The 26159-nt window shown below is 43.2% G+C and overlaps 2 protein-coding genes across 3 annotated transcripts; one reads left to right on the forward strand and one right to left on the reverse strand.

The window, feature by feature from the left end:
* The first annotated feature begins 4690 nt into the window (after window positions 1–4690).
* LOC125552866 (MADS-box transcription factor 47-like) lies at window positions 4691–19361 on the forward strand. 2 transcript variants are annotated; one of them, XM_048716566.1, is made up of 8 exons: window positions 4691–5208; window positions 9529–9610; window positions 9683–9741; window positions 18226–18325; window positions 18405–18446; window positions 18569–18610; window positions 18699–18847; window positions 18984–19361. In XM_048716566.1, exons 1-8 carry the CDS (start codon window positions 5021–5023, stop codon window positions 19006–19008), a joined length of 687 nt encoding a protein of 228 aa, XP_048572523.1. In that variant the 5' UTR covers window positions 4691–5020; the 3' UTR covers window positions 19009–19361. The 2 variants fall into 2 exon arrangements, with proteins under 2 accessions (XP_048572523.1, XP_048572524.1); XM_048716567.1 differs by having other exon boundaries at window positions 4694–5208; window positions 18705–18847.
* Window positions 19362–20041: 680 nt separating this feature from the next.
* Window positions 20042–24886, reverse strand: LOC125552865 (transmembrane protein 131). The gene is made up of 4 exons (XM_048716565.1): window positions 24703–24886; window positions 22692–24405; window positions 21038–22122; window positions 20042–20952 (listed from the first exon to the last, which is right to left on the reverse strand). The coding sequence occupies exons 1-4, from the start codon at window positions 24840–24842 to the stop codon at window positions 20061–20063; spliced, it is 3831 nt and encodes a 1276-aa protein (XP_048572522.1). The 5' UTR covers window positions 24843–24886; the 3' UTR covers window positions 20042–20060.
* Window positions 24887–26159: the final 1273 nt, after the last annotated feature.

Raw genomic sequence — 26159 nt, forward strand, 5'->3', positions numbered from 1 at the left:
TTCCGGTATGTCCGTCAACCTATCTAATTCCTTATTGCATTTTTCTAATGAGGAGATTATAAATAATTCAAACCAATTAGGAGTTTCACTAGGGGCTACGGATAGTGAGATTTCCAATTCGGTGAATGATTTATTAGATTTGGAGGCGGAACGTGCCTTAGAGACTATTCGTAACCTTGCAGCCGTTAATCCAATGAAGGATGATGAGATTGATGTGTTAGGGGTCAGAGTGCTAGATAATCTATGTGCGGATTTAGCACCACCCAATCATGACTCTGACGAAGATGATGTACCCCTAGAGATTGATGATGGTAATATTTATGAACCCGGTTATGAGGACCGGGCGACAGTACCTAGTAAACCTAAGTGTAAGTGGAATCGGAAGATCTATCCTGATTCCGCAGTTCATAGGAGTGCTAGGATTCGTACCACTAAAAAATTCCATGATGAATTATGAGAGGAATATTTTGGAATAGCAGAGGTCTGAAGGACTTGGCTAAAAGAAGATTCCTTGCTGAGGCAGCTTTAGAGCAGAGGTTAGATTTTGTTGCTTTATCGGAGACGGGTAGAGATAACTTTGCACCCCAGTTTCTCTCTTCTTTGGTGGGTGGTATTGATTTTGATTGGCATTGCCTCCCTCCGCGAGGAAGGTCGGGTGGTATCTTACTAGGTGTGAGATGCGATTCGCTTGAAGTCCGAAGTGTAGTGATGGGCGACTTCGCGGTGAAGTTTCGAGTCAGGCCTAGGATAGATGGTTTTAACTGGGCTTTGGTGGCAGTGTATGGTGCCGCACAGTCCGAGCTTAAAGCGGAGTTTCTGGCGGACCTGGTTCGTATCTGTGGGTCAGAACAGCTTCCAATTTTAGTTGGGGATGATTTCAATGTCATCAGGAGGAGAGAGGAGAAGAACAATGATAATTTTGACGGCAGATGATCGTTCATGTTCAATACCATTATTGAAAGCTTGGATCTGAGAGAGATAGAGCTTTCGGGTAGAAAGTTCACCTGGGCTAATGCTCTGCCACACCCAACCTATGAAAAACTTGATCGAGTGCTTGCGAGCGTGGAGTGGGAACAAAAGTTCCCTCTGGTGACGGTGCAAGCTCTTTCAAGGGGCATATCTGATCATACCCCATTGTTCGTGGACTCAGGTGAGCCGAACCATGTGGGTAACAAGAACACCTTATCCTTCGAGATGTCATGGTTTGAACGTGAGGGGTTCTTAGATTTGATTGCCCGGGAGTGGGATAGAGCTCTTGGAGGCAAGACTGTGTTAGAGCGTTGGCAGAATAAAATTAGGCATTTAAGGAGTTTCTTACGGGGCTGGGCTAAGAACCTCAGTGGTGTGTATAAGATGGAAAAGGATAGGCTCCTTGCTCTTATACAGGCCCTGGACATACAGGCCGAATCCAATATCCTAACGCCAACTGAGCTTCAGGCTAAAAATGAAGCGGAGGCGAGGTTGAAAGAACTGCTCCGCGAAGAAGAATTGAAGTGGGCTTTGCATGCTAAAGTCTGCAAAGTAGTCCAAGGGGACGCGAATACTCAGTTCTTCCACTTGATAGCCAATGGCAAGCACAGAAAGAAACGTATCTTTCAGCTTGAGCAAGACGAGGGTACCATTTTAGGCCAGGACAACCTAAAAACATATATTACCGACTATTATAAGCAGTTGTTTGGACCTCCGAAGGATAATTGTGTGTCCCTTGATGAGTCCAGGACTGAGGATGTGCCTCAGCTATCGGCTGCCGATAATGATATTCTGGTTGCCCCGTTCTCGGAGAAGGAGGTGTTTGATGCTATTGCACAGATGAAAAACAATAAGGCTCCCGGACCTGATGGATTCCCGGCAGAGTTCTATAAAAAGTGCTGGCACATTATTAAGGGGGATTTACTACCTATGTTCAATGATCTGTTTTGTGGCCAGCTTCAATTATTTCACTTGAATTTTGGGACTATCACACTGCTTCCCAAGAAGACGGACGCGGTGAGGATTGAGCAATTCAGGCCGATCTGTCTCCTCAATGTTAGTTTCAAAATTTTCACCAAGGTCGGGACAAATAGACTCACACAGGTTGCGCATTCTGTGGTGCGGCAGTCTCAAACTGCCTTCATGCCGGACAGAAATATCCTTGAAGGGGTGGTCGTCCTGCATGAAACACTCCATGAAATCCATTCCAAAAAATTAGATGGAGTAATTTTTAAGGTGGATTTCGAGAAAGCGTACGATAAGGTCAAATGGCCATTCTTCCAACAGTCATTGCGTATGAAAGGTTTTGATGAAGCCTGGCGCCGACAGGTTGAATCATTTACGCAAAAAGGTAGTGTGGGAATTAAAGTTAATGATGACATAGGTCATTACTTCCAAACACATAAAGGCCTAAGACAAGGAGATCCGATGTCCCCTATCTTGTTCAACATTGTGGTGGACATGTTAGCAATTTTGATAGGAAGGGCTAAGGAAAATGGTCAAGTAGGTGGATTGGTACCTCATCTAATTGATGGAGGTGTATCCATCCTTCAGTACGCTGATGATACAATCATCTTTATGGAGCATGACTTGGCCAAGGCGAGAAATATGAAGCTGGTGCTATGCCTATTTGAATAATTGACCGGGTTAAAGATTAACTTTCATAAGAGCGAGCTGTTCTGCTTTGGTAGGGCCAAAGATGAACAGGAGGCTTATAGGCAATTGTTTGGGTGTGAGTTGGGCGAGTTACCCTTCTCTTACCTGGGGATTCCAATCCACCATCGTAGGCTGACTAACATAGAGTGGAAGTGCATCGAGGATCGGTTTGAGAAAAAAATGAGTTGTTGGAAGGGTAAGCTCATGTCATACGGAGGCCGATTAATCCTGATTAACTCGGTGCTCACGAGTATGCCAATGTTTCTCCTATCGTTCTTTGAGGTCCCAGTTGGGGTTAGAAAGAGACTGGACTTCTATCGATCGCGCTTCTTTTGGCAGGGTGATGAGCTTAAAAGAAAATATCGGCTTGCTAAATGGGACATCATCTGTAGACCGAAAGACCAAGGGGGCCTAGGTATTGAGAATCTAGAAGTTAAGAATAAATGCCTTCTTAGCAAGTGGTTGTGGAAGCTCTCATTGGAGAATGACGCTATGTGGGCTCAAATCCTTCGCAGCAAGTACCTCCAGACAAAAACTTTGTCCCAGGTCACTGTCAGGCCGACCGATTCACCTTTCTGGAAAGGCTTGATGAAAGTCAAACAGTCGTTGTTTAATAGGACGAAGTTTGTTATTGGAAACGGCACGAGTACACGTTTCTGGGAGGATACTTGGCTCGGCGAGACACCCTTGGCCATCCAATATCCGTCGTTATACCGTATTGCGCAACGACGTGAGGTGTTCGTTGCACCGGTCTTTCAATCGATCCCCTTAATATTCAGTTCCGACGAACGCTAGCGGGCAATCGTTGGGAACAATGGCTCCATCTAGTTAGGAGACTGATGGAAGTCCAGCTTTCACAACAACCCGATGAATTACGCTGGAAACTGACTAAATCTGGAGTATTTACGGTTAAATCAATGTATGTTGATGTTATTAACTCAAACTCCATCCCTACGTCCAAGCATGTTTGGGATGTCAAAGTTCCTTTGAAAATAAAAGTGTTTATGTGGTTTGTCCATAAACAAGTTATTTTAACTAAGGACAACCTCATAAAGCGTAATTGGACATGACCTATTAGGTGTAGTTTCTGTGATCGGGATGAGACTATCAAACATCTCTTTTTTGATTGCCCGTTAGCCAAGGTACTTTGGCAGACAATCCACATTGCTTTTAGTATCAATCCACCGAATTCTGTTTATGCGTTATTTGGGGCATGGCTTAATGGGATTGAGCCTAACTTAGCGAGACATATTCGGGTTGGAGTTTGTGCTTTGCTGTGGACTATCTGGACTTGCAGAAATGATTTGGTTTTTAACAGACTATCATGTATACATTTTTTGCAGGTCATATTCCGAACTACGGCACTGATCCGTTCGTGGTCGCCACTCACCCAGACGGAGGCCAGGGAGCATTTGGTTACTGGGTCTTTCCGATGGGAGATGGTAGCTCGGGATATTTTCAACCGGTTTGGATAGCGGTCATGTAATAGGATAGGCACTTAGATTTCCTATCTATTTTTTAGCCAGCCAGTTGTGGCGTCTTTTCTCGGCTAGTTAGTGTTTCTAGCCCCTTTTTGGCTTTGTGTGAGCTGTTTGTGCTTTATTATTATTTGGAGACCTTTGAAACCATGTTGACACTACTTTTTTTAATAAAAGGGCCGTATGCATCTTTCTGATGCAAAGGCCGGGGAATCACCCCTTTTCCAAAAAAAATGCTCGGAGTCGGAAAGAACAGTAGAATGGCCTTTGGTTCACGGCGAGGGCACTGCGCGCCGGGGAAGCAAGGAGCGAGCAAAGGCGAGGATCGAGGGAGGGAGAGAGGACCGGACCGGACCTGACCTGACGACGTGACCCGCGGACCAATGGCGTGTGGGGTGGGGGCCGGTCACTTCCTGACCAGCTCGTGGCAGACACCTGGCTCCATTCCTGTGACACCCCCACGAGCCTTGCCACGGAAAAAAGTAGCCACTGCTCCCCCTACGGCTGTGTGCGGTGCAGCCCTACCCTACCACGGCCGCCAGTGACAGCTAGCTAGCTCAGCTCGGCTGCGCTCCTAGTCCTACTGCTGCTCCCGGCTCCTGTACGGGGGTGCTCCGTCTCTGCATTTCTTCCATAAGTAGTAGCCAAGTTGCTCGCCCCCGCCCGTAGTCCTTTGCGCAAAGAGGAAAAAGGGAGCTCCTCCCACCCCCCGACCGACGCCGCCCGCCGCAGATCTATTGCAACACCTGTAAGCTTCTCCGCCTCCTGAGTTTCTCTCCCTTCGGCTCGGCTAGCTAGGGTTTCCCTCTACCTAGCTAGCTAGCTAGCTTCCTCTTCCTCCATCCTACCTCGGTTCTTACTGTTGCTGCAGCAGCGACTGTGGGGAGGGGAGGAGGGGAACAAGGGGGGAAGATAGGATGGCGGGGAGGAGGGAGAGGATTGCGATACGGAGGATCGAGAATCTGGCGGCGAGGCAGGTCACCTTCTCCAAGCGCCGGCGGGGCCTCTTCAAGAAGGCCGAGGAGCTCTCCATCCTCTGCGACGCCGAGGTCGGCCTCGCCGTCTTCTCCGCCACCGGCAAGCTCTTCCAGTTCGCCAGCTCCAGGTACATCCTTCATGTGTGCATAGCTATCAATTGATCTCTCATCGATCAGCCAGTTTTTGGATGCACTTTCAATCTGACTCGCTTCTTGTTTTATCTGGTGTCTTAACCGATTACATCTACATTTATTAGTCCTGAGTTTTTCTTTTCTTTTCAGGAATCATTTGTCCCAAGTTTTGATTCTTCACTTTTTGAGATCGAGCGTTTTTCACTATCTAACAGTTTTTGTTCACGGATTGATATTTGATGTGCTGGGCTACTAGTACTACTCATGGTTTTCCTGTTACAAATTAGTTATAACAGAGGTGTTTTGGTAAACATATACTCATTTCGAGGTTCTTTTCGCATGTTCGACTCTTTTTCTCAGTGCCTATAACAATGACTCGTAAAGTCAAAGCAGTCAAAGCATGTGTAGATTCTCTAATGCTTAATAAAATATTTGCTTTGATTTGCTGTTTATAATATATAAGTTTCGCCACTGTTCTTCTATTATGACATGTGAGAGAGATCACAAAAGAGAGGGAGGATTTTCTTTTGGTAGTGAACCTAACCAGTAAAATTAACAATGTGTCTTCTCAGCTTTTAAAAATGCATTGTTTGTTCATGCTCAACTGTTTATTATGCATTGTATTTGGACCTACAAGTCTCGTTTCTACCTTTTTTTCGTTATGCTTGCTGTTGTTCTAGGATTAATATATTCAGATAAAAAAAGAATTAATGTCCACTTCATATCTTTCCTGGATCAGAACTACTCCAAACTCGGACCACATGTACTATACAGCCTATTAGCATGTACGACTCTTTCACAGTCTTAAAAGCTGTCATTTGGGACAACATAGTATCTAACAAAATAAATAAAATAATAATTTTGAAGGAAAATTTACAAATGCCCTTTCAAAACACCCAATACCGTTTTTGTAAAAGATCAAAGTTTGTAGTTTAACCAGGACTTTATGTCCAAACTAAGCGGACTTTTTTATTCGAAATGACAGGAACATATAAGTTAGTAATTGAAGATCGCTGGCCATGTTCCAGTCACAACTATTCAATAATAATTTATCTAGTAAAAGGGAACAATAAGAGCTAGGATATGTAATTTGAGATATTACAAATGCTGAACTAATACAACGTTATACAAGGCAGAGCAGTTAGTGATTATGATATGTAATTTTGGGCCTACAAATGCTAAACAAATGTTATCGTGGAAGAGGTTGGAAACATGCGTTTGTGCTAAGATCAAATTGGTAAGCTTAAATGGAGTATATGGGAAATACTGTTTTTTGTGTGTGGGAAATATGGGAAATATTGTTAACTAATGCATGTCTCCTTAACTATGCATACTTGCATAGCATGAAGGCTATTAGTTGTGTTGTAAATTAATCCAATGCATAAATGAATAGAAGCAAAATGCATATATATAGTAAACTACTAGTCATGACTGATCAAAGATGCGCACATATGGTAAAGTAGTAAGAGTTGTTATGACTGGTCAGAGATGTGCTGCGGCATGATGAACATGTTGGGAACAAATATGGCGTTTCAGCAAAATTTATTCAATAGATGCAAAAGTTACAATCGTTCCAACTTAATGGAATGATATCATTTTTTTTGCGGGAGGAATAATATCATTGTTAGTTCCAGGGAAAATGCTTGTGCATGACATAAAAAGTGAATGGTTTTCTTGTGTGTATATTTTTACAAATAAATGCTCATGAGGTGTTTGTATGATTTTTCTTGTCTTTTCATGGCACGTACTCCAGTTCTGTATATCACTGACTCGAGTTGGCCTGTGCATGACATGATTTGTCAGGACGCATGCATGCATGGTTTGTTTAAAGCTACATCTGTATTCGTGTAGAATTAATGGCCAGGACTCTTGGACAAAAATGGTTAAAAAGATTGACCGGTCCAATCAAATATATGACCCCTGAACAGATTCCGTACTGTGCTCAGAAGGCAGCATTGCGCATCGGAATTCATCCCAGTATCAGTCCAAAGTTTTTCCATCTTTTCACGTTAGGCTAATGTGTACAATCATATTTAAGAATCAAATATAAAACGTTTTGTCGGTTCAATTTAAACTGCAAAATTTTCCTGTGTTTAGGAACAGAGGTAGTAATAATTAACCATCTCATAGGACCTTTTTCAGTTTGATGTAAGCATAGAAAACTACAGTGTATATAACGTCCATTTGAGAAGCATATCAGATGCAGATGTTTCACTAGCTATATGTACACGCCTGACCAACTAATGAAGAGAAGCGATGTAGATTGTATTAACGTTCCTGTTTTGAATTAATCGAGATATCACCTTTCCCCAGACACAAAAAAAAACCACTTTGCTATATCGGCCCGAATATCTAATGAAGAACACAGCCAATCTCCACTATTTTGTATTCTGTTGTTAAGATGAGTTTGGACAAGATACCCATCCTTAATAAATTACACAGATATATTTTTGTTAAGATGTCATTATTAGATTTGTCTTAAAGTATATGCTGACATATTTTTACGAGTTTTTTTAAGCAACGCATAGGAGCTCTGACTCTTTATTTTGTAGAAAAAATCGACCTTAATAACTAGATAATATTTGCCGCACTGCTATGAGAATTTAAAGCAATAAATTTGCCAAGAATAAAATAGAATATATGAGAATAATGACCATTCATATATCCTTCACATTCTCGCCATATGTGAACGGTAGAAAACCTAGCAGTAAATGGAGGGTGGCTTGCAGTGTCTTGTGACCTTCTAGCTTTCGTAGAATGATTTGTTGCTGAAGAGAATAAAAAAATAAAAATTGATGGTGATGATGATCATGATGTGGCGGTATTGCATGTATTAGAAAATAGGATCGCCTATTTAGTTATATATAGGATATGTAAAGAGAAAGTAAATCATCGGTTGAATGGATAATATTATTAGCATTATGTGAATATACTGAAGAAAATTTATCCTAGAAAATGTTCATCAACTAAAACGACATGCACTAAACCTTGAGTTCAGTATATTGAATATTGCACCATGTTTTTTTTTCCATTTTACTCCAGCTGTCTCAACTATAGCATTGATGTCATGCAGAGGCCGGGTGTCGCTCAATCTGCCTGTATCCGCTTGATGCTACCCCCTTTGTAAAGATATATAAGAGTGTTTAGATAACTACTTTAGTGATCTAAATGCTCTTATATTTCTTTACGAAGGGATACATTTTAAGTTAATAAAAGTACTCTTTATTAAAACAAGGTCCAAAGGCCGGGAAATGCACTTTGGTTCTTGGGTGTATATGCACCCTATATAGGGAAAAAAACGAAGAAGTCCAAAAAGTTTGCACTAGCGTTTAAATTTTCACGAAAGAACCCCCCCACAAACAGATTGGGGGTTCTGTCTTTGCAACTTTTTTCCACAGGTGCAATAGAAGGTCAACTTTATTTGAAAAACATTTTCAGAAATTTTTGACTTTTTTGGTAATTACTATTTATTTATTTTTCATAGAGAACACCCAGGAACCAAACGTCTCTATCCTCAGAGACCCGATGCACAGATAGTTACAACTCTGTTGTCGTAATGCCACCAAGTTTCCATGTGGTTGTGCACGTGCCCAACGCATTGACCTCTCCTAGTGATTATTATCTATATCACTAACTGCGTATTTCAACTTTCAAGCCACCGGTATCAAGGGCATTAGTGGCATTATCATTATTTACTTCAAAACAATTTCATACATTTGTCAAATGCATGCAGAACGTTTGAACTAGCATGAAAATTAACAGAACAGTATGAAATTGATAAACAGAAGGCTATGGGTAATTTCGAATTGAAATGGATTATTTGTGCAACCCATGTTCTCTCTCCTTCACTGCCCACTTCAAAAATCTGTGTATTACTTTGGGGAAAAAACACTCTTCTAACAGTCCACAAGAAATGAGAACAATTAGATCTCTCTTTCAGTTCTCTGGTCTTTTTGTGAAAAACGTATCTGATGTTCCATGTTTTTCTTTTATTTTTCAAGTCATTTTAGAATGTTTGATATGCACCCAAAAAGAGATTCTACTAATGTTCCTACTAGATTTGTCATCAGCATATTGCCATCACATTAAATTTAGAAACATCTATTAAGAATACATCAAAGAATAATATTGGTCGAATAGTACAAAAGGAGAGAAATGAGAGTTGAGACACACTACTAGATCACATCGAATATTATGCTTGCTTTTGTGGATTCTCTAAATTTCTGGTAGTAGCATCTTCACAAAAGAAAGGTTGGGCAGAAAACCGGCCTTTACATTTTTACACTGATTAATTTGATTTTTCTACTCTACTGAAGCATGAACCAGATTATTGATCGGTATAACTCTCATTCCAAGATACTTAAGAAAGCAGATGAGCCATCTCAGCTGGACTTGCATGTAAGCTCAAACACATCCAAATAGATTTACATATGCATATATGTAACTCATTTAATTTCTGTTATATGGTAGGAGGACAGCAATTGTGCAAGACTAAGGGACGAGCTTGCAGAAGCAAGCCTCTGGCTCCAGTAAGTTTATACCCTTTTTTCATAAAACATTAGTGATAAATTGAATAAAATATATCTACAGTCACTAAGCTGGGACCATATTTTAGACAGGGAGTTTTCATTGTCTCAAAACGTTGCATAAGGCAATACAAGCGCAAATAATTCACGCCCAGACTCTACATAGGTAGGATGTGTACAGCCCAAAAGAAGCAACACAGTAACAAAAAGATTAGACAAAAATCTGCCTAACGTGATGGAGGATTGATCCATAAACTATACTGCAATCCATGTTGGGTAAAGGCTTCCTTGACCGTTTGCTTTGTATGCACATGTAGCGCATAAGTAAATCACATTGCTCCGGTCCATGAGTAGACTGTGCGCGAATGGAGAAATTGCGTACATTGGTAGATAACTTATAGAGGAGAGGTTTTTCCTTTTGTCGACACAATATCATTACTACATAGCCAAAGTGACCACCACATTGTCGCCGCGTAGACCAGGATGCAAGAGCTAAGCTTTGCCCCAATGTCACATCACTACTGGAAAAAAAATTATACACCGAGCAGGCCCTCGGGAGAGGCGTTCTATGTTGAGTGCCCTGCTCGGCAAAGTGCAGAACACGACAAAGACATGTCGTTGCCGAGATACCGCTAAATGTAGCTAGGCGAACGGAAAAGACTCGGCAAATGTTAAATACGCAGAGAACTAAACAGTATGGTCACGGCAATAAGATCACATGTGGCATGTCCGCTTGCGCTTGACGGCTCCATGACGTCTGGGGTATGTTTGCCAAGAGGTCGGCTCCGGGTGAACACATGGTGGCCTCCTACATGCTGACTTTTCTGAGAGCACCTCTTTGACAAAAGGCAGAACTCGGCAGAAGGCAGTCGGTCGGCTGTTAGACAAACATTGACGTGGCAGCCTCCTACTTGTTGGAGTTTGCCAAGAGCTGAGTGTTACACTTGTTAGACTAATATGTCACCTATCATGACATATCTCCTAATCCCCTAAATTGAGGAGAATCGTTATTATTGCGCAGCGAGGGTGGGGCATGTGGTGATGGAGGTGCAGCCGTGGTCACTTGGGAAAAGGGGCGACAACGGACAAGGTGTCGTCGTTGTCGAGGAAAACATGTGTGTCAGTGATGGAGGTTGTGGGGAGGCAAAGAGAAAAGTCATCTCATTGAAAACAACGTGAGGAGAAATGATGATGCAATGGGTGGTAATATTCATGCACCGATGCCCCTTATGGTGAGAGGAATAGTCAAGAAGACACAGGCACTCAAACGCGGCGACAGTTCGTGTGGCATAGTAGAAGCAGTGTTAGGATAGCAAAGGCATCCGAAGACGCGAAGCGACGAGTAATCGGGATGGGTATAGTGTAGGGAAAATTAGGGAGAGGAGGAGCTGATGGTTTTTGTGGGAAGACTGTTTAGGACATGAGTAGTGGTGTGGAGTGCTTCGACCCAAAAATGTGGTGGTAAGCTAGCCTGAAATAAGAGAGAGCACACGATGTTATTGACTGTGCGAATAATGTGTTCAGCTTTACCATTTCGTTGGTATATGTATGGGCAAGAGAAACGAATATGAATACCGTGCGTGGCGGCGAGAGAGTGGAGTTAGTACATTGTGATCTTTGGACTTCACCTATTTTGAGTGCCTCGGAAAATAAATATTTTCTAGTCAATCTTGATGATTTTGCGTATTTTTTATGGATTGTTGCGCTCTGATACCATGAAAGCGTTTTGAAAGATTGGTCACACTTGGGCTTTTGCATTGCATGTTAATATATAAATAAATATTACAATCCTAACTATAAATGAGAATCACAATAATAACAATTCTTCTCAATTTATGGGATTAGGAGATATGTCACAGTACGTGACATATTAGTCTAACAACACTCATGGCAAAGATCTACCATGTGGCAACCGCCATCTCCATCTTGAAGTCGTCAAGTCACTTTATTTTATCGATGACCTCCCTTTTCTTCTCGGCAAAGTTTATGCCGAGTGTTTGACAGACAGTTCTTGGCAAAGTTTCCTTTGCCTGAGGGGTGTGCGCCGTAGGCCTTTTGCCGAGAGCAGTTCTCAGCAAAGGCGTTGCCGAGATTTTTCGGGCCTTCGTCGAGTGTCTTGGGCACACGGCATAGTAGGTGATTTCTGTAGTGCATAGCCAATTACAAAAAAAGGTGATATTGCGAGATGGATACAATTTAGGCACCACCTAAATGATATACACCAGGAAGAATAATTAACCTTTCTCCAATTGATTCCCTTAAAAATCCTTGTTCAAAATTGTAGAGGGCCATGAAATCTCTTCCTCCCCCCTCGCCCCCTCTCTCTATGAGGCATAGAAAATAAGATCAACGAGTTCTGGTCTTAAGTCATTTCTTCTTCCCTAGTACAAGGTAGAGTACCATCATATCCTTCTAGCTTTGAATGCCAGTTCGAAGGTCTAGAGAGAATATTTTTCAATTTAGCATGTCTACTCATGCAATGTGGCATTAAAGTGAAGGTGTTTTATTCTTTCATCTTGTGATAGAAATAACATTGCCTACTTCTTTGACAATTGTATTTCTTGAGGTTGCGTTAAAGTGATTCCTTTGCGAAGGTACCAAAGAAATAGTGTAAGTTCTAGAGGAACATTAAGTTCCACGTTCTTTACTATTAATTGGTGCAACACAATGGACCAGGGCCGGTACATTTGGTTCACTGAGAACACCACTACAAAAATGGGCTTTGGAAGGCAGTTTCGTTAAATGGGCTGCATGCGGTTCCTTGTACTGCCTCCAAGCCTATGTCGCTAATGCTCCTTCCACCGGAGGCAGTTTCTAGAACCGCCTCGAACGCATGGAGTACCGCTAGCGGTTTGGAATGACTAACTGCTTCTAATGCTCTCAGCCACGGAGGCGGTTTCCCCTAAGACCCGCCTCCATTTTTTATCTTCAAGGATATCTATTTCGTTTCATTTTGTACCCAGCCTTGGTACTGAGTTTACATAAAAACTACTGTTTCACACTTAGCATACTATTCCATAAAACATCACATGAGTTCACATATAGTACCACTTAAAACATGAAATAAGTTTCATAGGACACGAAACAAAGTTAAGCATAGTCTTAAACATCACACAAATTCCAACACTTGAATATAGTCCTAGTGTTCAAACAGCAACAATGCCACCACCGTCTCTAGGACCTTCACCATGCAGCACGATCGGCTCTAGCACCTCCTCCAGCGGCAGAATTATCACCTTCTTTGTTAGAAGGAGGAGGCATGATCTCAGTCAGCGTTAGGCCATACACTCTGAAACACATTACCTGAGCTTTCAGACCTTGGTTGCCATCATAATTCTTGGCTTTTTGCGTGAGGGTGCTTGATTCAAGTTGGGGCCTTGAACATGAAAAACATAGAATGCGCTCTTGAGTTTCAGAATGACAACATGTTTGATATAACGATTAGCAACCTTGAAGTCAAAATGACCTAAAAGTTGATGGAGAGCATAGGCAACAACGCAGGTAGGTGAAAAATGGTGCTCCTGGCCTTCAATATGCAAACATTGTCGACAATATCATATTGCACATCTAGCTGAAGCAGGCATACATTATATTAACGATCTAAGGAGGACAATCTTACAACTAAAAAGGCAAATAAATAGCAGTTTAAAATAGATGAATGCCCACATCAATCGCGTCAATGGTAATTTTGCGGCATTACCAACTCTAAGAGCAGGTGTTTTGAGCCATTTACTCATATAAGGGCATCAAATATTTGTAAATACCAAGAAAATCTACTATAGAAGACTATGCGCGTTTGAGGGCACCAAATAAAACTCAACACAGTACACAATACTAGTAATTAAATAACCAATTACCAACTATCATATCCACATGAGAACTATCAGATATGTTCCAGAGAAAACACAAACACAAGCAGGAGCAAAACATAAATTTACCTCATTATCCAATATTGTCCATATTCTGACAGTGCTTGCTTCGAGATGATCCATCGTCACTCATCCCTCTAGGCCTTTTTCCTTGATTGACATATGCAAAATCGATGATAGTGGAACTAATTGTAAAAACAAAATCATAGCTGCATTGTTCTCCAACATCATGTAAGTAACACTATATGTCTGGATCTTAAGGATTACAATTTCATAAATATGCAAACATAGTGGTGCGGAATTTGAATGAAATGCTCTAAAAGGTACTTGGACTTTGTCTTTAAGAAATAGTTAATTTGAAGTCTTTCACCTTGAAGTAAAATTGACAAGTAATCTCATGAATGAAAACAAATTTATTCGAGAGAGAAAAACTCAATCCTGAGGAAAAGATCATCTAATTTTGTTGTGGTCTTTTCCTTTGAATCAAACGGGTGAATAATGTTGCCATAGGAAAATTTCCTAATACTATGATTTTTCTCTACTTTTCCATTGAATCAAAAAGGCCCTGTAGAGTACAAACTAGCACAGAAGATGTGAACAAAATTACCTTATCAATTTCAGTGTCACCAAGGGTCTTGCTAGGATTCATGCTTCCGGAATGTGAATCACAGACCTCGAGCAAAGGCAGTGATACCGGTTATCTTTTGTTCTTTCCTGACGACTCAACTTCGTCTCAAGTCCACGAATCAGAACGATTGGGTCTAGAGTCCATCCTCACACAGTTGAAATGTTACTCCTCCCTTCTTTCCAAAAGGCTAGGGCTCGCTACCATGATACAAAAGAAAGCGGATTCAATACCAACAGCTCAGGAAGAAACAACTGGTTAGGATCCGCAAGAAAGGTTTAGAGATATGCTATTACAGGAATGGTCTACAAGAACTGTTGCTATAATCCACAGGCACTTCGAACCTTCTTTCTTCGTGACGAGAAGAGCCGGTGAGGCATGAACTAGGTTGTACAGTATAAGTCGTTGATGGACACATTTACTTCAAGTGAAAAATAAAAGCAATAAGGAAATGAACAGAAATCGCATGGAGAAATTGATTCCCACTTATAGGAATGCACAATGATAGGCTCAATTAAACAACAAAGAATCCTACCTCGGAAACGCTCTCGCAAACGACTATCAACATGGAAGACAGAAAGAAAGAAATAGAGAAGAATATGTGAGGAGTAGAAAACGCGAGGAGAATAGAGGGAAATGAGCGAGTTATGGGAGGAATGGAGAAACTGAAGTGTTGCATGCCCATAAAACCGAACTATGCTCCGGTCGCACAGACTCCCCTGCAACCCAATGTGGTTGGTTTCTTCCCGCACCCTTAGCCCACCCTGGACCCCCTCCACTTCCCAATGTTGTAGCCCCTCACTGCCTCGTTTGCAAATGAGAAACAAAAATGGAGGATACTTTTGAGATGCCCTATCCTTGTTCCTTCAGGGCAAGGTGGAGGCATGAGGCGTGGTGACGCACCATGGCGATCCGCGGGGTCGCAAGCTACACCAAGGCCACACGTCGGTGATTGAGAGGCTTGGCGGTGCCGGATCTAACATCCTGTGGTGTGAGACTATGGGCTGAGGGTGTGAGACTATGGGCTGAGGAACAGGGCAAGGCTGAATACATAGGTGTTGAAATCCCACAGACACTTCTACCTATGAAACCGCCTCGAGTACGTACCAGCTATAAGCGGTTTCAAATTTCCTTCGACACTTACTGCAGGTGGTTCAAAAACAGAAATAACCACCACCTCTGGATTGTTACAACCGCTTTGTAACTAACGGACATAGCCGCTTGTAGGGCCCACTTCTAATGCATGTTTTTCCTAGTAGTGGAACTGTCTACTTTGGTGCAAATCATAGTAGAACTCGGTGTGGCCTTGTGAAATTAGACATCCACCATCTACCCAGATGTGTATTACATGCCACAAAGTGTAGGGCCAAGCAAGTCCCTCCAAAAAGCTATGTTAAGAGACAAGGAATTCAAAACTTGTTCGATTATGTCACATTTGTATGCACAAATTGCACATATGTTGGATACTGGTCTCAGAGTGGTGGGTTGTCAAACCGCTTAGTGGTGCATTTTCCGACCACTTATCCTCCAAGAATATAATTATTTGAACATCACTCATGTTAAATGCACCAAACCATAAGTAGTAACACTTGAGTTTCATCAGGCCAAGCCTAAGAGCCTCTCAGTGTCCATTGAAATCAGGAGATTTCTTTTGAGCAACGTATTTTTTCCTCAAGATCTTGACATGCACCATCCTCGTAAGAAGCTTGAAGAGCCATTTACTGAGAAGCGTTGAGTTTTTGCTTAAAGATCTTGGATTCCTAAACCACCATGATCTTTATCCGAGAAATATCTATTTTTTCATCATCACTCTGCAAGGAAAACCCGACCGGAAATAGTCTATTATATGCTACATCCCTTTTAGAATTTGTAAGAATGGCATCATGTAAAGTACCATGTTGCTAATGGTGAGCCGTCTCCGGATGACAAAAGCTTTTTTCCAATTGTTGAGTCGAGTTAAAATTCATTCATCCACATGTCTCAAGTCTGTATTTGAGAATTTCTGGTAATGAATCGGGATTCCCAAATACTTGATGGGAAACTGAGCACGCTCACGTCTGAAAAATTTGGTGTACTAAGATGTGCAATCTTGGGCTTCCCCGAAGCAGAACAACAAACTATTATGAAAACTGAATTTAACAACCGAAAGTTTGCTCGAAATCACAAAACACAAGCTTGGGATTTTTTTTATCCTTGAAGAGTGTGTTCCATTAAGAGAATTGTACCATCAATGTATTGTAAGATGAGAAGTCCACCTTCCACTAGTGGTGGCACCTTGACCATCTGCCTTGCATTCTTTTCAAGGTCCATGCCATGATCTTACATAACATTTGGGATAGGGGATCCCCCTGTCAGATAGCCTTTGTGTCTGAAGTACTGACCAGTATTGCCATGATTTATATGGCTCCACTACCTCCACACACAAAGTTATTCACCTATGCACACAATTTATTCGGCAAGTCCTTCATTGTTAGGGTCTATGTAGAAAGGCCATATGAATTTTCATAGGCCTTCTAGAAGTCAATCTTCAGAATGAAGCCACTCAAATGCAGCCAAACCAATTTGCCCAATGTGGCATAAGGTTGACCGCCTTGATCGGGGATTGAGCACGCTAACATGGCATTGGAACACAAAATGGGGAGCGCTACAAGATGAAAGGAAGAAGAGTGAGAATATAACTATATTGCTGAAGTGCCAACTCCTCCCAAAAAAGCACCACTAACCCCTCCACCTACCGCAACCCTCCCACCTAATCCATCTGCCATGAAGAGGATCCCTACTTCTTGTATGTCATTGTCCTCCCTCTCTCGTTGTTGGCATCATTGCAGCATCCATCGATGATGGTGCTACATGTGACCTTGCCAAGTCAATGTTTATGTCTCAATGACATCACAGGCAATTGTGTTGGCTCAGGGTAGTCCATGGCTCCATGCCATATGAAACATGGATGTGGAAACACCCTCATCCATGGACGTTGTGCATCGGGGCCGCGACGGGCAGGTGACCCTCTTCCTCTTGGTGACTACCAACCGATTGCTGCACCAGTCCATTGCAACGTACAAGAGTTGTATAGTGATGGTGTGATTCTCCCGTTGCGGCAAACTGTCATCTCGAGAAATAATCTCCGTATCTCCTCCCCCCTCCCCCCCCCCCCCAACACACACACACACACAACAAAAAAAATCACCCTCAACCCCTGTCGGTGAGTCTATTGATTCCCCTTGCCTTCTCCGCTCTAATGGACGGAGATGGTGGAACCGTGAATCTTGTTTCCTGGTGTGTATGCTTTGCATCGACATGACAACACTTGGTCAAACCAGTCAACCGCATGCCACGTTACGCAAAGAAGGAAAAGCTTAGTTGTCACTTAAACCACCTTAGTGGTCGTAAATCGGCAATCCAAAGTGTAGCAACCCTATGCAGGAAAAAATCGGACATGACAAACTTCCCAATTTTGGAAAGTCACGCCCACACTTCCCTTTTAGGAAAGTTTCCTTTTTTGGCAAATTTAAGAAATATTTCCAATTTGGGAAACATTCAATTTGACCTTTCAAAATATGAATTCCAAAATGAAGATCCAAAATTTTCAACTTTTAGAATTTAAATCGCAGAGATTTTGAACTTCCAAAAATTCTTGAATCTTCATACAAAGAAAAAAAACCAGACCGACATGGACCCCACACAAAGAGAGCGAGAGAGAGGGCACACATGTGTGGGCCCGCATGGGAAAAGAGACAAAGGGTGAACCCCCCCCCCCCCCTCCCTTCCCCCGAGTTAGTTTTTTTTCGGGTACCCCCCTAGTTGGTTGTCGTGCGGGTAGCCACGAGGGAGGAATAGGAATCTCAGAATAACATATGCTCCAATATGAGTGTCCTTGATGGATTTTTACTCCAATATAAATTATATAGTTCACTAACTTTACGTGAAGACTTATGCATCCTCAACTAGTTCAGCTGTTGTAGTCGTTTGATATGTGCTATCTCATTCCTGCAGGCAGATGAGAGGAGAGGAGCTCCAGAGCCTGAACGTCCAGCAGCTTCAGGCTCTAGAGAAGAGCCTCGAGTCCGGGCTCGGCTCTGTTCTGAAAACCAAGGTAGGCGTGCGTGACAACATCAACCTATCTAGCTATGGTCTTAGTTTTCCACACCTTGACGATGATTTCCGTAATGCAGAGCCAAAAGATCATGGACCAGATCAGCGAGCTAGAAAGAAAGGTAAGAGCTTTGTGCCTCCAGGACCTGAATATTCGTGTGTGGAACTTCAGAGAAATTGTAGCTCAAACTCACCGGTTTTCGATGTTTGTTTCGCTAACATGCCGCTCTGTGTTGTTGAACAGAGGGTGCAGCTGATAGAGGAAAACGCAAGGCTAAAGGAGCAAGTGAGTCCCTGCAAATATTATTCCCCCCTCTCCTGCGTGTTGTTTCCATTTCTGGACATTCCGTTTGTGATGGAGCAATGGTCTGAAGCTGCAGGCGTCCAAGATGGAGATGCAAGTCGCCGCTGATTCACCGGTGGTGTACGAGGAAGGACAGTCGTCTGAGTCCGTCACCAACACGTCGTATCCGCGCCCTCCCCTCGACACCGAGGACAGCTCCGATACCTCTCTCAGGCTCGGGTGAGTTATTGCCAAAGGCAGCCATCTGTACCAGAAGCCATGTCCAGTCTGAAATGCCATATGAATTACTGCTGAGTAAAAATTCGGTATTGAGCTGAGAAAATTGCATTCATCATATGACTTGTGTGTGCTGCAGATTACCACTCTACAACTCGAAGTGATTGGCTGGAAATTATCCGAAGCAAAGTGATGGTTGGTCGCAACAAGCTCCTGAATCGAACCGCGCGCTGCATCGAATAAACAGTTTGAGTGCGCTGGATGATGTGTGTAATCTAAAAGAAGACTGGCTTCTGTTATATAGTATAGTGTGGCATAATAAGAGAACAGGTTCTTTTGATATTACCTGCGAGTGCTGTTTTTCCCCGTCCTTGTCCTGTGCTGTAAAGCTTTAGTAGACCCCTGAGTATCCAGCAGAACTCTGAGTTGCTTCAATCACTCCTTGCAAGTAAATCAGCCACTGGCACAGTGGCATATTGATTTCAACATAAGAAGGGGGAAAAAATGTATGTTATGATGTTCTTCAAGAAGCACCTGTCGATCATCCTTTCTGGGGGGGGGGGAGAACTTCCGTGCTAGTGACTAATGGGAACAAATAGAACATGATTAGAAGTGGAGATTGCAAGAAAAAATGTATGCCCTTTGCCTTTGCACGTGTTAAACAGGATTAGTTAGCATCAATCACCTCTCCTGCTTTAGACAGGCATATATGTCCAGTACCTAATGTCTTTGATTCGGCGGCAGTAAAGTGAGATATCAGCTTTAGTATCTTCAACTTTAGATCAGACATCAACTAGCTTTATTAGCTTCAGATCAGAATGTTAGAATGGCAGATCAAGTTTGTTCAGTGGCACTGGAATGGTTCCTGATTCTCTGAATTGCATTTGCGACCAAGCAAAACTGCAGCTAGATCTTGCATAATATACCCAGACAAACATAGTAAAAGAAGATTGGACAGCTGAACTTTAAAAAGTTTATGGGTAGATTTTCGTTCAGATTAATTTTCATTAGCTGACAATTAAGAAATATTGTTTGTGGTGAGAAATGAATCATTTTTTGGTCTGCTCTCCATTTTATATTGCCCTAATTAGAGTAATTAAGCCTCTAAAGCCCCGGAATGGTAGTGCAGTTAGTGCAGTTAGTAGAAAGGCAGAGCCCAGGAATGCAAGATGCAGAGGAGAGACGCGAGAGTCCAAATGGTTCAACTTTCAACTTCTTAATTTATTGCATAACCAGAAGCTACATCAGACGGCAGCGATCTGCGGCCACGAGAGTCAGGTGGCGCAGACGGCTGCTTCATCATGAGGGCCTGAGGCTCTCTTGCAAAGAAACTGTAGGAGGACCCTTCAGAAGCAGTAAACACCTTGCCCGGTGCGACCTCCCTTGCTTTCCCCAGCAGATGTCCAGAGAAATGATCACCCCATATGTCATAAGTGAACTCTTTCTTCAGTGCAGTGACACCCTCATCTCTCTTCACAGCCTTGTCTTTCATCAGGTTGGAGCCGGGAGCACGAGCATGCGGGGCAATTGGGGAAGATGAGGCCAACAATGGCGAGCGCCATGCTGTGGTCAGTGCAGTGGATGAAGCCAATGGGTTTACAGATGTCGCTGGAGGTGCGGGTGGCTGCTGCTTGGCAGTTTGGGACCAGCCATTCTTCACTTTGTTATTCCCAGTTAATGGTGCCCTTGCTTCGACATCAAGTCTACTCTCGAGTTTGTTTCTGTGCTTCGGTTCAGATGATGCTCCAGAAAAGGACCAGCCTTGTTTAGGGGTCAAACTCGGTGACAACGGTGAAGATGGTGTTGAATTCCCGCTGTGGCTGCTAGAAACCTCAAATTTTGCTGCCAGTCCTGCGCCGCCAACTTTTCGCTTCCTTCGCCTCCCTTTTTCTCTAGCAACTCTGATAGTAAGGTTCCCGCTAGTTTCTGTAACTTCCGTTGATACCTTGTCTTCCACAGGATTAGTTGGGGACACAGATATAGCTGAAGTTGTACTCTGTTGTTTATCTGCATTGCTCTTGTCATCTTTCTTTCGGGGGCTATCAAGAGTACTAGGAGGGCATTTCTCAGGAGGAGCTTCTTCAGCTTTTCTGTGTTCCCTTATCGGCCTGTCAACAATGCATAATTGGTCAAACATAAATCATCTGATACTGGAAAAATGTGATAAAAGGACGATATTGATCAAATTTTTACCTGGAAGTTTTGTTACTACCCTGAGGAAAAGAGGGCTTAACAGTCTTACTGATGGTATCTTTCCTGTCAGCAATCTTGGCATAGTAGTCTTGAGAGTTCGCTGACAAAGAATACGGGGCACCACGAACAATGACCACAACAAACAAGGACACAGTTCCCAAAAAGAGTATCAATGCTTTCCAATGGATTGATCTGAAGTAAGACCTTTTGCACTGCTTAAGCATACAGACAGGAATATTTGCAGTCATAGGGATTACGAAGATGCCAGTAGTCATAGCTAGCTCAAGATCTCGCTGAACCTTAACTGAAGAGAAGTCAGCTTTAAAAGAAATGAGCATTCTTATTGATTCACTTGGCGCTAAGCTAAACCCCTTGCAGTTGTTCACCGTAAATCCATCCAAACCACAATCAACTCCAGAAACTTTCACCTTTGTGACTCGAAGAGGAAGGTCACCACTATTTTTAACATGTATCTCCTTGGACAACTGCTGACTGCACGAAGGGCTGGGGATCTCGGATTTGGACAGTGTTGAGTTGTCGTCAAGATTAGAACCAAGGTTAAACTCTAACTTCCAAACAGCCTCAGGTCCCTCTAAAAGGGCAATAGATTGCCAGCCACCAGGTGCTCGAAGAGGTAACCATTCCAAGCCTGACAGATTGTTTCTAATCAAAGCCATGCTTGACCACATGCACCGATTTGAAGGGCGGAAAACAATGGGACCAAGTACAGCGCTTGTCAAAGGACCAAGATAGGTCTCAGTAATTGCTTTGCTACCTAATGAGAAGCCAAATCTGGTCTCTGTTGAGTCAATTTCTGGAGATCTGCTTGAGAAAGTGTGTTCACATTCGTCGTTTACAGTTCTGCACTGGCCAATGATTTCCTCAGAGTTCAGTACCAGCTGCATGGACACATGTTGCTGGCTTGGGTTATGGACAGTTATCCATTCAGAAAACTGTGATCCAATTTGCACGACAGGAAACACCAACTCATGATTTGTGAGAACAGAAATCCCAGTCATTGTTCCATGAGATCTCCAATTCCTAAGTACCATGTCATCTGCTCTGATTGCTCCCCCGATTGTTGGCTGCAAATTATATTACAAAATTGTATGAGAATATTACAAAGCAAAAATATTTAAATGCATACAGGTGGAAAATACTTGATACAATTTAGCAGTTTGCAAAGAGTTACCAACTATTGATATCTATGACAGTCGAATACGAGATCAATACTAAACTATCATAAAATATATAACGAGAGCAAGATTGCATAATGTGCCTGCTTTTCTCTATTCCCCCACTTATTCTTCCAAACAGATGGTTAAGACTAATGACAACCACAATAAAGGCCTTACAAACTTTATTTAACGCGATAATGGCATGTGTTACAGAAAACATTAAAGCAGTAAGGTTAACATACCAATATGAATTTACAGCCTGCATGAGATTAACTTTACCGGTTTAAAGAGAAAATGATATGCTGGGCTGATGAAATTAATGAACAGGGTAACACATGACAGAGTGATATCATTATTCATTACTGGGTTCATAGCATAGATTATGTTGTAAGCATTGAATGCTTCAAAACAGGTCCTAGTCCAGCTAGGAGAACAACACGTAAGACCAACTGAAACAGCACAAGGTTTTATATTACCTTCATGTTATGCGGGCCTTCTGTTTCTATGATGCTGCCCAAAGATCCTGTCCTTGAGTTAGCAGAGGTCTCTTCAGAATGTGATTCAGCAAATGGCTCATCAGAATCACCAACAACGGCATTGGTTGTATGAGAAATAGGTGCACGCATTATATCTTGGCAGGGTATCACAATTGAACTACCAAGGGAACTGTTTGTTTCGACCACTATATTGCAGTTGTCAAATGAAATACCCTTTGGAACTGAAGCAGTATATCTTATCAAAGCTATATCTGTTACAGTGTCAGGGAAGAGTATCAAGCCATTCAAGTACTTCAACTGAAAGATCATCGGGCCATCCCTGTTATCCCCAGTTATACTCACAACCTTCAGTAACTCTGTTGCATCATTCCGTAAAGAAAGGGAATATATTGACCCATTTCCAGCACAAGATGATATTCGCTCAAACGTGACAGAAACCAAGTTTGTGGAATCATAGTAGGTGCGCGTGTGTACCTCTAGTTCAATAGGTATAACAACAATGTCCACCTTATCAGTTGTGTGATTGCGCAGTTTCATGTAGATAGCACCAAACACCTTGCCTTCTGAAATAGGTTGCAATTTCAACTCTATGACAGTGCTGCTTTCTGAAGGAAGCACCTCCCATTGCTCACTAGGCCTAATATGGATCACTGGCCATCCAAATTCAGTACTGCTTGCTGTATGCCAGTTGCTGCTCAAAGAAGTTAACTCCACTGCCTCATCCAAAGGGCCTAACTGACAAACTACATGAGAAGATTGTTTTGTGCTTTCAGAAGCAGACATCCAAACGGCCACTTCCTCGACATAGAGAGAATCATCAAAAGGGTTGTATATGGACAAATTCTTCTCCAGGTGTCCACCTATTACAACATCCATCCTGGTCAATGGAAGTATCTGGTAAGGCGACCCGACAGCCATGCCCTTAGCTTGTATGATGAACCCACCAAAATTGGTCTGCAAAACCAAATGTGCTGAAGAAGAGCCCAACAACTTTGGCAGGAACATGAAGGTGACCGACGCATTTTCGCCGGGCTGCAGAACCAGGTCCTCATAACCATACACATAGAACTGTGGATCAGTGCTGAATGGCTCATAGACACGCAAGACACTGTCATTGTTCAAGTTCACCACAGTCAGGGAGGCCACAGAGGCTGCATACAGGTTACTCCTGCCCCAATCCAAGACTGGCGGACTTATCTCCACATTCATGGAGGAAGAACTGTAGAGGGCATTTGGGCTGACATCTGAGGTCGCGCCATCCAGTTCCAGTGGCACCCCATGCGATGCCTGCATCCAATTGTCAGGCACAAGCGGCGCCTGGCACGACCCAGCATCATACCTCGCAACATCCTTGCCCTCTCTCCCCAACGCATCGCGCGCCCCTGCGACGATTGCATCGGCAGAGGAGCAAGTTACCATGCCTCCCCCGGACATCGGGAAGCACATTGACCGGGATGGCCCCCAGTCCCTTGAAGCCCCCAAATCAGGCTCGTTGATGACGTCATCGCTGGCGAGCAGCGTCTGGACCTCCGAGGACGAGAAGCAGAAGGAACCCCCGTCCGCGCACACATCCCGGAAGCCGAGGCAGCGACCGTCCTCATGGCTCTCCTCCGCGGAATCCGCCGCCGCCGCCGCCGCCGAGACGGACAGCGCGAAGGCCAAGAACACGCAGCACAGAGCAGCCAAGGAAGCCCTGCAAGAAGGCGAAAACACCACAAAAGAGGTCAAGAACTCGCCGGCTGGCCGCGGTTGTTCGTCAAAAAGGCAGAGCGCTACCGAACACCAAAGCATCCCCCAAACAGAAACCCCAAGAAAATAGTCACGCGAACCCCCAAAAAAACTTGGTATCTTCGGCAGCATAAGCATGGATCACTCCAGAACTCGAGAGCGCCGGCCAGCGAGAGGCGAGCAGCAGTTTCTTGGTCGCTTCAAGATGGCTGGAGGCAAGAAAGCAAGGAGGGCGGAGCAGCGGAGTTAACGGGGAACTCACCGAGCAGGGGAGGAAGCGGAGCGCAGGGGGGCGAGGGGAATGGATGGAGCCGCTGGCGAAGAGCGGCGGCGGCGGCGGCGGCGGGTGGTCATGGCGGAGAGGGCATGCGGCGGGCGAGACTTTAGTGTTGTGGTGACCATAGGAATCGACGGGAAAATGAAAAGAAAAAGGAAATAAAAAGGAGGGGAGGGGGGGGGGGGGGGGGAGAGACGGACAGGGACGGAGGTGGACAGGAAATAAAAAGAAGTGGGAGGGAAACAAAATAAAAATTGGAGGGAGGGGTTGGTTGGTCCCGGTGAAGAAAACACATTCATGTCCCACCCCCAAAAGGAAGGGGAAACCCCATTTTGTGGTTTTTGATTGAAGTTCACATGACTATTTAGCCCTTTCAGTGCATATTTTTTGAAACTTTTAGCCCTTTCAGTGTTTGCGTGCTACAAATCTAGTCCAAACAACATCATCATCACCAACAACAAATATAAATGTTCTCAAACAGTTCTTTCTAACAAAAAAGGGGAAACTATTTTGTAAATAAGAAACTTTCGGTGGTCAATCAAGATAAGATAAGATGCTCTAAGCGTTCAATGCACTGGCGATTGCGTATGCTCGCGTCGCGACGTTCTCGGTTGCGTCAGCCTCGCTGTTTACAACTCATAGCCACCAAGCCGTTTCACCTCATCTTGTCCGCATTTCCCGCCTACTGTGTGGTTTATTGATCATTATTCACTTCGGTTTCTACCGCTTGATGAGGAATTGATTGCATACATATCCCATTTTCGCTACTTTTGCACATTTGTTGAACAAAAATTCAGATAAGTCTCTTTTTACATCACAATGATGCATTTTAAAATGAATCCATACGAGAGGAGACATTGCGTGGAGGCTTAGATAAGATGAAAGTCAATGTAATCGAAGCAATAACTGATCATGAAAAATAGTGCATGCGGCGGGCGAGGGTTCACTTTGTAACCATGGAATTTTAAGGGGGTAAAAAGAAGATGGGTAAAAAGGAAAGGAAGGGCTGAGGAGATGAGAGGGAGAGAGAGGAGGACATAAATTTGGAGACAAAGAAATATATAAGGTGATGATTGGTTCTCTTGTTTGGAAAAGATTTTTGTAAATTTGAAAGTTCAAATGACTATTTAGTCCATCAATATATGTGGCTGCAAATCCCAACTCAAGCAACAAATCAAATATTTTATGAACAACAAAAACTATTATGTAATGTTAGGAGATCACCACATCCAAGCGGGATATCTATTGAGCATTTAATATACTAGCTTATGAGTACGCGTCTTCTCTGCGCGACCAGTTGTGCCTCACCCTAGTTTTAAAAGCCAAATTGGACGTCAGTGAGACAGTTTCTATGGACCACCCCGCAAACAGGCCCGAGAGAACCGGGAGCGTAGGACAGTTCTACCCTAATTGGGAGAAAAATAGGAGTCGATTGAAGTGGG

The sequence above is a fragment of the Triticum urartu genome, chromosome 4 (genome assembly GCF_003073215.2).
Source record: "Triticum urartu cultivar G1812 chromosome 4, Tu2.1, whole genome shotgun sequence".
NCBI classification, from domain to species: domain Eukaryota; kingdom Viridiplantae; phylum Streptophyta; class Magnoliopsida; order Poales; family Poaceae; genus Triticum; species Triticum urartu.